The 14970-nt window shown below is 40.7% G+C and overlaps 1 protein-coding gene across 2 annotated transcripts in view; it reads left to right on the forward strand.

Moving 5' to 3' along the window:
• The window catches only part of AGBL1 (AGBL carboxypeptidase 1), an 862602-nt gene that overhangs the window by 165178 nt on the left and 682454 nt on the right, over nt 1-14970 (forward strand). For both annotated transcript variants that reach the window (XM_086711500.1, XM_025918486.2), the window contains exons 11-15: nt 838-1418; nt 2920-3003; nt 3237-3323; nt 6402-6550; nt 8028-8115. In XM_086711500.1, coding sequence (XP_086567626.1) covers nt 838-1418; nt 2920-3003; nt 3237-3323; nt 6402-6550; nt 8028-8115 — 989 coding nt within the window. The remainder of the gene's footprint in view (nt 1-837; nt 1419-2919; nt 3004-3236; nt 3324-6401; nt 6551-8027; nt 8116-14970) is intronic.

Consider the following 14970-nt stretch of genomic DNA (forward strand, 5'->3'; position numbering starts at 1 on the left):
TATGATCCGCCGTGGGGTTGGGGCAGGGCAAACTGACTTGCCCTCGCGTTCTAAAAACACAGGTGAAAATTCTTGGTGATTTAGTTGTTCCCCTACAAAGAGGGTAAGTTGTACTAGATGGCTTTCTGAAGGTGGTTAGTCTGATTCCAGTGTTTTTTGTTAGTAGAAAGAAATTGAGAACCTCACACCTGATGATACAGTGGCTACTTGCTGCTCCTACTACTATTGCTGACGTCAAGATTTTAGACCTGCCTTTGGATCTCTGTTATTTTCTTATGACCCATGATATATCATGAATTTGCCCCACCCAAGGGTACCAGCTAAGTCACATGTAGAAGGGAGTCTGTATATTCTGTTTTACTTCAGAAAGCTGAAGGGCATCAGTAGGTAGAAATTTCAGGGAAGGGAAATTTCATTTTGGTATAAGGAAGACTTTTTTTTTAAAAAAACAATCAGAATGATCCCCAAATGAGAGGCACTGCCTTGGGCTGTAGTGAAAACCCTGTTAATGAGTTTGTTTAACCAAGCTGTGACTTTTTGGGGGTGTTGCAAAGGGCATTTGTGTGATGTATAGAATTGTGCTAGACCCACCCAATGCTCCTTCTAAACATGAGTTTCTATGATTCTACTATTTATTTGACTGTTGAAGCTTAGCCTTTTCTTGTTTGACCTTGAAAAAAGCTTCCCAGTTCATAGGATTTATGCTAAAACAACAACAACAACAAAACAACAAGATTTACACTTAACTCTGTGCTCAGAGAGTGAGGATTGGGGTCAAATTGTATTTTCTACCAGGAAGGTAACACTGACGTATTCTTTTCCATTTTAAACCCGAAGGAACTCAAGTCTCAATCTGGAGATGATTTGAAGTTCGAAGAGACTCAGTATGCCAATCATCACCACATTCCAACTGTCGCCTCCCCAAAGTGGCATGGTTTGAATAAGGACCAAAGTTCTTGGAAGCAAGGAAGAGAAGACATGGTCCAGACTTCCCTTCTGAGCAAGGTGAAGATGGGGAGGTCCACCATGCATCCAGCCTCCAGAAAAGGACCTGGGATGAACCCATGCCAAAACATGCAATCCAATGGATTTGGGATAGATTCTTCTGGAAAAGAAATCCCTGACATTCAAGCTTCCCTCAAACAGGATGCTTGGGACATAGATGTTATTTCCTGCCCGATGATTAGTGCCTCCTTTTCCAATTCCGCTAGGCCTAGAGAAACTGATGAAGTAATAGATAAGCTTCTGCAGACACATCCCAAGCCTGTCCCCTTCCATGACCCCTGTCTCTATATGGCCAAAGCAAGAAGAACCAGATCTGTGGCCAACTTCAAGACGATGGCATTTCCTGACCTCTGGGGACATCGTCCACCACCCTCTGCCCAGTCGATGTTGGAACGCAAATGTGGAATCCAAAGGTGATGGCGCTGCTGATTTGGAAGCTATATTTTTTCTCTTCTTTAATATTTTTATAGGCAGAGTGTTTGGTACAGATAGTTCAACTGTCTGTAGGAAAGTGAGAATCAGTCAGGAGTGTGTTAAAATCCTTTGGGAAGCTCTTGCCAAACACAGAAGCTTGCCTCCCTACTGGACATTTCAGAAGTAAGCATGGGGTAGTGGCAGGCATGTGTTGCCAGAAAAGAATTCCTTCGATGATTCCAATGTAACCCCTTACCCCATAACCATTGCAGACCATGATGGGGAAAGATAACCCAGTTTCTTCAAATACTGGGATCAGTCCCCAGGAAGGTTCTCAGAAAAAACAAATGTGGATTAATTGGGGTATATTTTTTTAAATTCACTACAAATTGGTGTCTGATCTCATTGATGAAAGGAGGTGGTGTGCCCCTATCTCACAGTCCCAACCTTAAAAACCTGACTTGGGTTAGAATAGTTCTGCATCACTGAGGATTGTAAGGAAAAACCGCATTCTCCAGGGAAGAAACTTTGGGTGATGGCTTATTCCCAGAATGTTGGAAAGGAAGCTTTGCCTTTGGATAAGCAGAGTGAGATTAGAACGAAAATTGATAAACCAAGGAAAATTATTTTCCCTGGGGAAAAAAATCCAACAACATTGATTATGCATGCACTAAGTCAATGGAGCTGAGTGTGCATACCAGAAAGTTTCATTAACTTGTTTTCCATTTCATCAGCAAATTGATGGTGGATCCCAAGAGCTGCTCGCACTTGGGTTCCTGCTGATGTCTCTGACTTTACCCCCTGCACGTTATCTGCCAAGCTCAAGTTCCTGAGAGACGCACCACAGAGGCTGGCCCAATAACACCTCCCCCTTTGACAGAACATCTTCCCCTTGAGTCCAGGCCTCATGCCTATCTTCCCTCACCTTCCCACTCCAAATTCAAGGAGGGAATCTGAAAGTTCCTTTGGGCTTCCTTCTGTCCTCTTACTTAAACCTCCTGAATATGGGTGTTTCTCATAAAACTGACCTTAGTTTTCTAGAGCTGACAGAACCCAAGGAGTAGAAATGACTCAAGAGTTCAAAGGCTTACTGAATCCTCCCAGGCCTTGAGGGTACTAAGTCAACAATCCTAAAGTCTCCCTCAAAGTTGTCTCACTACAAAGGACCCTCTGATACCATCAGAAACCTTCAGAGCCCATTAGTTCAAATGCCCTTGAAAAAATTCTTCAAGTCCTGAATCCTCCAACTAAAATCTGCTTCCTGCATTCCTACTGCTCAATGTAGTTTCATTTTTTTTTTTTTTTTTTTTTTGATACACAAGAAAAGGAAGGACAGGCAGTGCTTTTTCCACTCTTTCAGCCCCATGTTGGGGCATTATTAAATTTTTCTTTCATAATTCTCTGATGACTCCCCAAACCCTTCCCAGATGACTGTAGGATAAATGAGGTAAGGAGTGAGGGCCAACCAACACTTAAAATGTTTCCAATTTTCCTTTCCAGGATCAAGATATTTGAGGATGTCCGGAGGCTCATCCAGCCAACTGATATTATAAATAAAGTCGTCTTCAGTTTAGATGAGCCTTGGTAGGTGGTCTTGAGCGTCAGTGGAATGTGGAGGGTGGGGGTGGAGTGTGGAATATCCTCTTGATGACATGAGAATAAGAGTGTTTTATGTTAGTAATCCATCCCTTCTACTAAAAACATGATGAAAATTTATGTTGAAGATCTGTAAGAAAAACCTTATCTCTAAGAAATGTCAGGCTATGCCCAAGAATAGCAGTAACGCATGTGTTCACATGTTTCCTATTTCATTACAGGCCTTTGCAAGACACTGCTTCCGATTGCTTGCGGTTCTACTCCAAGTTTGAGTCAGGAAATCTCCGGAAAGCCATCCAAGTGCGTGAGTAAGTAAGGAAACCCACAAAGGTAGCTGCTGGCAGCTTAAGAGAGCGGGTTGTGTCTCTCGTCCCTACTCTCAGTACAGCGGCCTCACACTGGTAGTGTGAAATCAGCCATGGTGGGAGTGTTTATGCCCTGAGGACTGGCAAACACTGCAAGTGAAAGTTTTCCTGGGAGTCTGTTGTTAAACATTTACCAGCGCACCACTAGGGGGCTCACTAGCCAATGTCATAGCAAGGTGGAGACTAGAGGTGAAAATTGCCAATACACCTATGTTCAAGATCATGGCTCCATACTTGGGCGTGGGAGTCCTTTGAATGGGATGTTTGTACTTAGACTGATGCCAGGGCTGGTTCTGTTGACTCGGAAGTGTACATGGGCTCCCCTAGTCCTGTACCTTTTCATGTCTGTTGTTCCTACAGCTGTGTACGTAGGTGGCAAGAACATTGGGCTCCCCATGGAGAGGTTCGCTATCCTTAGTTCAAGGGCATATTTAGTGCCATGCCTCTTTGCCAGAAACTCTCAATGAGCTCTTGTTAATAGACAAGTATTTCAGGGGCGCCTGGGTGGTCCAGTGGGTTGAGTGTCCGATTTCGGCTCAGGTAGGATCTCATGGTTTGTGAGTTTGTGCCCTGTATTGGGCTTGCTCCTGTCAGCGCGGAGCCCGCATCAGATCCTGTATCCTCTTCTCTTTGCTCCTCCTCTGCTCATGCTCACTTGCAAAAATAAACATTAAAAAAAAAAAAAAAAGGAAAAGTATTTCACAGGCAAGGAAAGCCTAGGGCTGCACAAACTAAAAGAGGGGGGAAACAAAACATAGATTTCCAGTGCAGAAGAGACTGCTATGTTATAATTCTTTCCTCTACACCAGTGTGAACTATATTTTTCATTGCCAGAATCAGGATATACAATCCATATTCTATGTGTAAACTCCTGAAAACAACAGTTAGAACAGTTAAGGGGGTGGTCGTCACAGACTCTGGGATCAGACTGCCAGGGGCAGCCTCACCCCTTTCCAACCAGGAGACTTTGAGCAATTACCTAACCAACTCCATGCCTTTCTTTCCTGACCCAGAAAATGGGGACAGTGATAGCACCCACATTATAGTGATGTATTTGAGACTTAACTAAAAACACATCAAGCTCTTAGAATAGTACCTGGCACATGGTAAGCCCTCAGTCAGCATTAGCTTATCTTCAGAGATGGGTATTCACCATAGCTAGAGCATAGAACTTAGTATAGTCTGGCCTGTTTTGTATCTATCTGAGGGTATGTATATATATATGTATTTTATATATATAATTTATTTTATTTTTAGAAAGGGAAAGAGAGCAGGGAAGAGGCAGAGAGAGAGGGAGAGAGAGAATCCCAAGCAGGCTCCACACTGTCAGTGCAGAGCCCAATGGGGGGCTCGAACCCATGAACCATGAGATCATGACCTGAGCTGAAGTCAGACACTTAACAAGCTGAGTCACCCAGGCACCCCTACCTGAGGAGTCATTTTTGAAGTTTTTCTGTTTTTTGGGGGGCAGGCGAGCGGTGATCCTTTTTTGTTTGTTTTGTGCATGAGCTGTTTTAAGGAAGCCCAACATAGAAGACAAATATAAGTTGAGCTACTTTGGCTGAAGAAGAGAAAGGCAATTATGTTGAGATTCCTTCTCCACCTTCTCTTTTCATTACCAGCTCAGCTTCTAACTTCTTGCTATAGTGCCAGCTTTTATTACTCCTTTTCTCTATATGTCATATTTAAGGGATCCAGGAGAGAAAACCTAATCCGGGGTCTCATAGTGGTACAGTGGTCAGTCCATGATGTGCCTGTGTTGCTGATCTTTCTCTCCATATACCATACATCTGCCTTTGGCTGGAGTGGTGGAATCCTACACTGATTAGTTTTGGTCAGGGTAACAGAGTCAAATGACAGAAAACAAACCTACTTCTAGGCAAGGACTTTTTATGACCAGTTTTTGGAAAGGATTGTGGGCATAGCAGCCAATTTGAGGGTCATCATCTTTCCAAATTTGTCCTCATGAATGTCACTCAGTGGATTATGCTTCATTCATTGTATGGCGGGCTGGATGGTTTGGTTCGATTGAGATGCTTAGAAGGACAGCATGGGCAGTGGACCTGTATCAGATAGCCCTACTTTTATGCATTCTGCAAAGCCCCATCCCTCCACAAATCTCACTGCAAATGCCAGGGGTCAGGGCTCCAGAGCAGCAGAGTATGAACAGATCAGGGCAAAAACATCACCCCTTCTAGAAGAGAAACTCAAAGAACATGCCAAGGGGATGGAGTGATACTATTTTGGAAAATGAACTATACCGGTAAGAATGCTGAAGTCCAAGCTGCATTGCTAATTTTGTTGCTAAAGCGCAAAAAAAATGATTCCCCTTGCAGATAGTGACTGAGAGGGGCCACACAAGAGTCTCCTGGGGGTACTGGAAATGGCCTGTATCTTGATCTGGGTAATTGTCAAGCAGGAGTGTCCAGATGAATTTGTTTAAATTCACTGATTCTTACACTTAAAACTTGTGCTCTTCACTGCATGTAAGTTAAATCAGTTAAAAAGGGACAAAATGAACATACAACTCCTGCCTTCCTAGTCTAATTCACGTTTGTTGCTTTGCTGGGGGTTTACATCAACTCTCTGCTTGATCTTTAAGAACAGCACTGCGAATTTAGACACTATTTCCCTTTTCCATATGAGGAGACTGAGGCTCAAAAGTAATGTGTAGCATCAAATAATAATGACATATCCAACCAGATGTGATTGACTTTTCTCTGGGGTATCATGCACTTGCATTTTTTCCTACTGGAGAGAAAATCCATTACAGTTCAATAAAAAGATATGCTACAGTTGCATAGTTGATTCTCTTAATACCACGAGCCTGCTCTCCTCTCCCCAAATTTCTATAGCCAGTGTGTCCGATATTGTGAGGTAAGTATGATCGTTGTAACTTACTGGCCAGCTGAGATCCTGGGTCTTAGATCTGTCATCTAGAATCTGACATTTGTAGGCTCTTCAGTGTTGGAAGTTACCTCAAAGACTCTTAGCCCTCCAATCTTGCTTCCGACTTTGCAGGCTGGAATATGACTTGCTGGTCAACGCTGATGTGAATAGCAGCCAACATCAACAGTGGTTCTACTTCAAGGTGAGCGGCATGAGAGCTGCTGTTCCGTACCGCTTCAACGTCATCAACTGTGAGAAGCCCAACAGCCAGTTTAATTACGGTATGAGCTCTTGGGGAACAGAGGTCTTCTGGCTAACACCAGGAATGATGCCCCTCTGGTTGTTTGGATTATTACTGGAAGCTCTGTTTGGGTTCCCAAAGGGTTTGAAGTTGGGCTGAATGTTTTGGTCCCAGACGTGGCAAGGTGGTGGCCATCTTATGGCAAACAGTCACCATGGAAGGCAGTCTGGAAGTTCCACTCTGCTGTGGCATGTTAACGCCATACACAACATTCCACCCCTTCCTGACTGCCTTGCCCCACCTTGAACTTTTTGAGGTCCTTGAGCACTCTCATTTATTCCTTCTCTCCATCGCCTAAATCCTACAGTAGCAAATATACTGACCTATTTGCCCCAGACAGGAAAACAGTGCAATCCAATTGGACAACGCTGATTTAAACTCCAAGAAAACATGGGGAAAGTTCAAATTCTACTGAATACCTGTGGCCATTTTGGAGGAGAGATTTAAGGGACAAATTGACTAGCAGCCCACATTTATTTTGAACATTTCCAGGAATGGAAAATTATGCGTGTTAGTGCTAGGTCATATCCTAATTTATTGAGTGGCTTTGAGTAAGGAATAAATGTTCCCATATCTCTGTGTCTGCACACAGGTTACCGCCTCTATTTTGTACTGACTAAATAGACTCTTTTAAATAGAAAGAGAAAATATGAACCTCAACTCTTGCATTTGTTCTGTATGGTTGCTGTAACAAATTGTCACAAACTTGGTGGCTTAAAACAAGACGGATTTACTCTCTTACAATTCCAGAGTCCGGAAGTCCAAAGTCAGTTTCACTGGGCTACAGTCAAGGTGCCAGAAAGGCCATTCTCCCTCTGGAGCATCTTGGGGATTTTCTTTATTCTTTTTTATCCTCCCAGCTTTTTTTTTTTGAATTTATTTATTTTTGAGAGACAGAGAGAGATAGAGCACAAGTGGGGGAGGGGTAGAGAGAGAAGGAGACACAGAATCCAAAGCAGGCTCCAGGCTCTGAGCTGTCGGCACAGAGCCTGACGCGGGGCTCGAACCCACAAACCGTGAGATCATAACCTGAGCCGAAGTCAGACGCTCAACTGACTGAGCCACCCAGGCACCCCTCCCCCCAGCTTTTGGAGCTAACTTCCTCATATCCCTTGGCTTATGGCTCCTTGTTCCACCTTTAAAGCTGATAGCATAGCCTCTCCCAGTCTCTTTCTGCCTGCTTCAATCACATGGCTTTTCCTGGGCAGTCGAACTTCCCTCTCCCTCCCTCTTATGAGGACATAAATGATTGCATTTAGGGCCCACCACGATAATCTCCCCATCTCAAGATCTTTAATTTAATCACATCTATGAAATCCCTTTTGCCATCTAAGGTACCATTCATGGGTTCCAGGGGTTAGGATCTGGCTATCTTGGAGGGTCATGATTCGGAGGACCACAACCCTCTTTCCATTCCCTCTTTCCTCAGTGATTAATCCTGCCTTTGTTCCATGCAGGAATGCAGCCAACTCTGTATTCTGTGAAGGAGGCTCTTCTTGGCAGACCCACCTGGATACGGATGGGCTATGAAATCTGCTATTACAAGTAAGTCACAGTGTTGCTAGCTTCCTTTCCTCTGCTCTTTCATTCTTCCTCAATTTCCTGCTCTTCACGTTGATCTTATAAACCTCAGCCATCTCTGCTTGTCTGCTGTACTTGTCTCTGTTCCGATGGCAAATGCCCTTCAGAAGCGCAGGCATATTAAATGGCACTGGCAGTGGAACCCAAGAAATCATTTTTTTAATGTTTATTTATTTCTTTTTGAGAGAGAGAGTGTGTGAGCAGGGAAGGAGCAGAGAGAAAGGGAGACAGAGAATCCCAAGCAGGCTCTGCGCTGTCAGCACAAAGCCCAATGTGGAGCTTGAACTCATGATGGGTGAGATGATGACCTGAGCTGAAACCAAGAGTCAGATACTTAACTGACTGAGCCACCCAGGCACCCCAAGAAATGTTTTGATTTTCAGAAAACTCACCTGTCCTCACTTAGACAAATTGAAACTCTTAGACCTTGTTGTTGCACATTAGAACTTGTACATACTCAACCTGTGGTTAGTACATCAAGCTTCAGTACCTTGACCTCTTTCCACGTATCCCGGCGAACAAAAATTCTGAGATGTTCTGGCCTGTTCTTACTCAGCCAGTGCTTCAGTTTTCTGAAGTAGATGGGAGTGGGTCTGTGACAGATATACCTAAGGGACTACTCCTCCACAGCAAGATGATGTTTTGGAAAAAACAAAAGAGGGAGGATTTCCAGAATTCATCTTCAACCCTTGATCAGTAGCCAGTTTCATCAATTTATTCTGCAAGGTTGTAATGAAATCTAAATTATCCATATCTGTTGATAAAAGAAATGGATTCCCAAGCCATGAATTGCTCATTTGTGCATTTTCTTTTGATGGAAAGTAAAATACAAATTCATAAGATAAAAGAAGGAGAGGAATTGTTAGGACAGGCAGGAAATAGGTAATTAATTATTAGCTCACTGCTAGCTTCTTGTAAAAACTGATAGGCTAGCACTTGTTTTCTTAGATAAAGCAAGTTGTAGCTCTTTCTGATCTTATAAGAGTATTATCAGACATTCTGGAGTTTAGTATTGTTATTAATAATCAAAAAGAAAAAGAGTGTATCCTCTCATGCCTTTTGGCTTTTGAGACTGAGGACAGGAGCACTGATAGATAGGAAAGGTCAGGAATTGTGTTGCTCCATCAGACACAAAGGCAAAAATCACCATAGAGATAAGTCTAGTCTACAAAATACAGAACTGGGCTGACTTACATTTGTAATAAAAGAGTTGGCCATCTTCAACCCTTGATGTGTTAGGATATGGACCTGGGTGATATTTTCATTATATTCTTTAGAATAACAGCAAAATGTTATAGTTTTGTTGGTATTCCATTCACCTATATGGCAATTACTCCCTGGCCTACATATCTAGCAACTGTCCGGATCTGTATATGTTCCAAAGAGGTTTAGACTAAAATTCATCTCCAGTTGGTAGAAGCCAACAGCTGCAGGGAGAAACAGTGGAAACCTAAATTTGAACCTTGGTGTGTCCTGTGAAAATAGTAACGCTAAATACACATGAAAGATCCGGCTTGCCACCTGCTTGGATCTGGAGCTTAGTTAAGAGATTGGACAAACACAACATTCAGTATTCTCTCCCAGTGGAGAACTCTCCCCAGAGGCTGCTTCTCTGGGAGGCGGGGAATAAAGAGCAGGCTTGTGGGGACTGAGCACTGAGCATCTGCCAGAGAGAGAGGGAGGAAGAAGCCACACATGCAAAAGCTCAGCCTTGGCCTAAAGGAAAGCCAACATTAATGTTAATAGCTGTTAGTTAGATTCATTAACAAGACAATTGTTATGTGATTAAAGAGCAACAGAGGGGTACCATGAAAACCATGAATGTGTAATGTAATTCATTTTTCATATTGCAGTCATGAATACAACAGAGATGAATGGATAAGATTGCTACATTGTAACATAGTTTGTTTTACAATTATTCACCACATTATGTTAACATATTTCCAATAATGGGATTTGATGACAGGATAGATGTGTGTGTCTCTATTCAGCCACAACTCAGGACACCTCTCCCTATTGTAGAATGCCTTGGATTATGTAACATGTTTCTCCCTTTTTACCCATCAATGTCTTTGAGTTGATCTGCTCTCAATGATGTGTTTGCATCACCCCTGCCTTTATTCTCTCTGGTGTATTACTTTGAGAGAACGTTACCTCCTTATTTCTCCATGTTTCCAAAATGTCATCAGAAACTCAGAAGTTCTATTTCTTTTTTTTTTTTAAGTTTATTTATTTATTTTGAGAGAGACAGAAAGACAGAGAGAGTGAGCAGGGGAGGGGCAGAGAGAAGGAGAGACAGAAACCCAAGCAGGCTCTACACTGTCAGCACAAAGCTTGAAGCAGGACTCTAACTCATGAACTGAGATCATGACCTGAGCTGAGATCAAGAGTCAGCTACTTAACTGCCTGAGCCATCCAGGCACCCCAGAAGTTCTGTTTCTATTATGCTATTAAGTTCCTAGATTTAGTGCGATGTCCTAAAGGGGGTCCTAGGGTGCCCTTGTGGGTCTGGTTGTCATCAGTTTGAAAGCGATCTCCTGCTTGTTTTGATACGATATAGTCATGCATGTACTTGTAATATAAATCTGTTCCTAAATTATTTTAATCACTTATGCATGCATTACTATACTAATATATTAGGTATGTTGGGAGACATGCAAAGAGTTAAAATCGTAAATGATGAAAGAAAAGATGGAACAAATAATAACTGCAAAGGTTTACCTAGTTGTTATATCTTTATTATTTTTTTAATAATTATACAATTATTATAATTATATATTATATATTATAATTATATATTATATAATTATATTACATATAATTATATTATATATATTTATATAATATATATAATTATATATATAATTATATATATAATAATATAATTATATAATATTATATATAATATATATTGTTATATATAATATAATATATATATTATATATATATTATATATATACTATATTATATATATAATTATATATATAAATAAATATATAATATATATAATATAATATATATAGTTATATATATAATTATATATATTATATATAATTATATATATTATTATATATAATAATTATATATTATATATAATTCTATATATTATATAATTATTATAATTATATATATAATTATTATATAATTATTTTTTAATAATTATATAATTATAATTATAATAATTATTATTTATTTTGGAGATAGAGAGCGTAGGCTCACGTGCAAGTGGGTGGTGGGGGGAGGCAGAGAGAGAGGAAGAAAGAAAGAGTCCCAAGCAGGCTCTGAGCTGTCAGTGCAGAGCCCGATGTGGGGTTCAGAACCCACAAACTGTGAGATCACGACCTGAGCTGAAACCAAGAGTCAGGTGCTTAACTGAGCCACCCAGATGCCCCTCTAGTTGTTGTATCTTTTTTAAAAAAAATTTATCTGTCATTTTTTAGAATTTACATCCAAATTAGTTAGTATATAGTGCAACAATGATTTCAGGAGTAGATTCCTTAGTGCCCTTTACCCATTTAGCCCATCCACCCTCCCACAACCCTTCTAGTAACCCTCAGTTTGTTCTCCATGTTTATGAATCTCTTCTGTTTTGTCCCCCTCCCTGTTTTTATATTATTTTTGTTCCCTTATTTTTGTTCCCTTCCTTTGTTCTTATATTTGTTCCCTTCCCTTATTTTCATCTGTTTTGTCTCTTTAAGTCCTCATATGAGTGAAGTCATGATTTTTGTCTTTCTCGGACTAATTTCACTTAGCATAATACCCTCCAGTTCCATCCACATGCTTGCAAATGGCAAGATTTCATCCTTTTTGTTTTTTTTTTTTTAATTTTTTTTCAACGTTTATTTTTGGGACAGAGAGAGACAGAGCATCAACGGGGGAGGGGCAGAGAGAGAGGGAGACACAGAATCGGAAACAGGCTCCAGGCTCGGAGCCATCAGCCCAGAGCCTGACGCGGGGCTCGAACTCCCGGACCGCGAGATCGTGACCTGGCTGAAGTCGGACGCTTAACCGACTGCGCCACCCAGGCGCCCCAGATTTCATCCTTTTTGATTGCCGAGTAATACTCCATTGTGTGTGTGTGTGTCTGTGTGTGTGTGTGTGTGTGTGTGTGTATACCACATTTTTTTTATCCATTCATCCATCAATAGACATTTGGGCTCTTTCCATACTTTGGCTATTGTTGATAGTGCTGCTATAAACACTGGGTTGCGTGACCCTTTGAAACAGCACACCTGTATCCCATGGATAAATGCCTAGTAGTGCAATTTGTGGGTCGTAGGGTAGTTCTATTTTTAGTTTTTTGAGGAACCTCTATACTGTTTTCCAGAGTGGCTGCACCAGCATTGCCACCAACAATGCAAAAGAGATCCTCTTTCTCCGCATCCTTGCCAACATCTGCTGTTGCCTGAGTTGTTAATGTTAGCCATTCTGACAGGTGTAAGGTGATATCTCATTGTGGTTTTGATTTGTATTTCCCTGGTGATGAGTGATGTTGAGCATTTTTTCATGTGTCGGTTGGCCATCTGGATGTCTTCCTTGGAGAAGTGTCTATTCATGTCTTTTGCCCATTTCTTCACTGGATTGTTTTTTGGGTGTTGAGTTTGATAAGTTCTTTATAGATTTTGGATACTAATCCTTTATCTGATATGTCATTTGCAAATATCTTCTCCCATTCTGTCGATTGCCTTTTAGTTTTGCTGATTGTTTCCTTCGCTGTGCAGAAGCTTTTAATTTTGATGAGGTCCCAGTAGTTCATTTTTGCTTTTGTTTCCCTTGCCCCTGAAGACATGTTGAGTAAGAAGTTGCTGCGGGCAAGATCAGAGAGGTTTTTGCCTGCTTTCTCCTCGAGGATTTTGATGGCTTCCTGTCTTACATTGAGGTCTTTCATCCATTTTGAGTTTATTTTTGTGTATGGTGTAAGAAAGTGGTCCAGGTTCATTCTACTGCATGTCACTGCCCAGTTTTCCCAGCACCACTTGTTGAACAGACTGTCTTTATTCCATTAGACATTCTTTCCTGCTTTGTCAAAGATTAGCTGGCCATATGTTTGTGGGTCCATTTCTGGGTTCTGTATTCTGTTCCATTGATCTCAGTGTCTGTTCTTGTGCCTGTACCATACTGTCTTGATGATTACAGCTTTGTAGTATAGCTTGAAGTCTGGGATTATGATGCCTCCAGCTTTGATTTTCTTTTTCAAGATCTCTTTGGCTATTTGGGGCCTTTTCTGGTTCCATACAAATTTTAGGATTATTTGTTCTAGCTCTGTGAAGAATGCTGGTGTTACTTTGATAGGAATTGCATTGAATATGTAGATAGCTTTGGGTAGTATTCACATTTTAACAATGTTTGTTCTTCCTATCCAGGAGCATGGAATATTTTTCCATTTTTTTGTGTCTTCTTCAATTTCTTTCATAACTTTTCTATAGTTTTCAGTGTATAGATTTTTCACCTCTTTGGTTAGATTTATTCCCTAGGTATTTTATGGTTTTTTGTGCAACTGTAAATGGGATTGATTCCTTAATTTCTCTTTCTGTCGCTTCATTGTTGGTGTATAGGAATGCAACTGATTTCTGTGCGTTGATTTTATATCCTGCAACTTTGCTGAATTCATGAATCAATTCTAGCAGTTTTTTGGTGGAATCCTTTGGGTTTTCCCTATAAAGTATCATGTCATCTGCAAAGAGTGAAAGTTTGACCTCCTCCTGGCTGATTTGGATGCCTTTTATTTCTTTGTGTTGTCTGATTGCAGAGGCTAAGACTTCCAATACTATGTTGAATAACAGTGGCAAGAGTAGATATCCCTGTCTTATTCCTGACCTTAGGGGGAAAGCTCTCAGTTTTTCTCCATTGAGGATGATATTAGCGTTGGGTCGTTCATATATGGCTTTTATGATCTCGAGGTATGCTCCTTCTATCCCTACTTTCTTGAGGGTTTTTATCAAGGAAGGATGCTGTATTTTGTCAAGTGCTTTCTCTGCATCTATTGAGAAGATCATATGGTTCTTGTCCTTTCTTTTATTGATGTGATGCATCACGTTCATTGTTTTGTGGATATTGAACCAGCCCTGCATCCCAGGTATAAATCCCACCTGGTCGTGGTGAATAATTTTTTTAATGTATAGTTGGATCCGGGTGGCTAATGTCTTGTTGAGGATTTTTGCATCCATGTTCATCAGGGAAATTGGTCTAGAGTTCTTCTTTTTAGTGGAGTCTCTGTCTGGTTTTGGAATCAAGGTAATGCTGCCTTCATAGAAAGAGTTTGGAAGTTTTCCTTCCATTTCTATTTTTTGGAACACCTTCAGGAGAATAGGTGTCAACTCTTCCTTAAATGTTTGGTAGAATTCCCCTGGAAAGCTATTTGGGCCTGGAGTCTTGTTTTTTGGGAGAGTTTTGATTACTAATTCGATTTCCTTACTTGTTATGGGTCTGTTCAAATTTTCTATTGCTTCCTGTTTCAGTTTTTGGTAGTGTATATGTTTCTAGGAATTTGTCCATTTCTTCCAGATTTCCCATTTTATTGGCATATTATTGTGTGTATTTCTGCTGTGTTGGTTGTGATCTCTCCTCTTTCATTCTTGATTTTATTTATTTGGGTCCTTTCCTTTTTCTTTTTGATCAAACTGCCTAGTGATTTATCAATTTTGTTAATTCTTTCAAATAACCAGCCTCTGGTTTCATTGATCTGTTCTACTTTTTTGTTTGTTTGTTTTGATAGCATTAATTTCCAGTCTAATCTTTATTATTTCCTGTCTTCTGCCGGTTTGGGGTTTTATTTGCTGTTCTTTTTCCAGCTCTTTAAGGAATAAGGTTAGGTTGTGT

The sequence above is a fragment of the Puma concolor genome, chromosome B3 (assembly GCF_028749965.1).
Source record: "Puma concolor isolate L17-30 chromosome B3, mPumCon1.1.hap2, whole genome shotgun sequence".
Classification (NCBI taxonomy): Eukaryota; Metazoa; Chordata; class Mammalia; order Carnivora; family Felidae; genus Puma; species Puma concolor.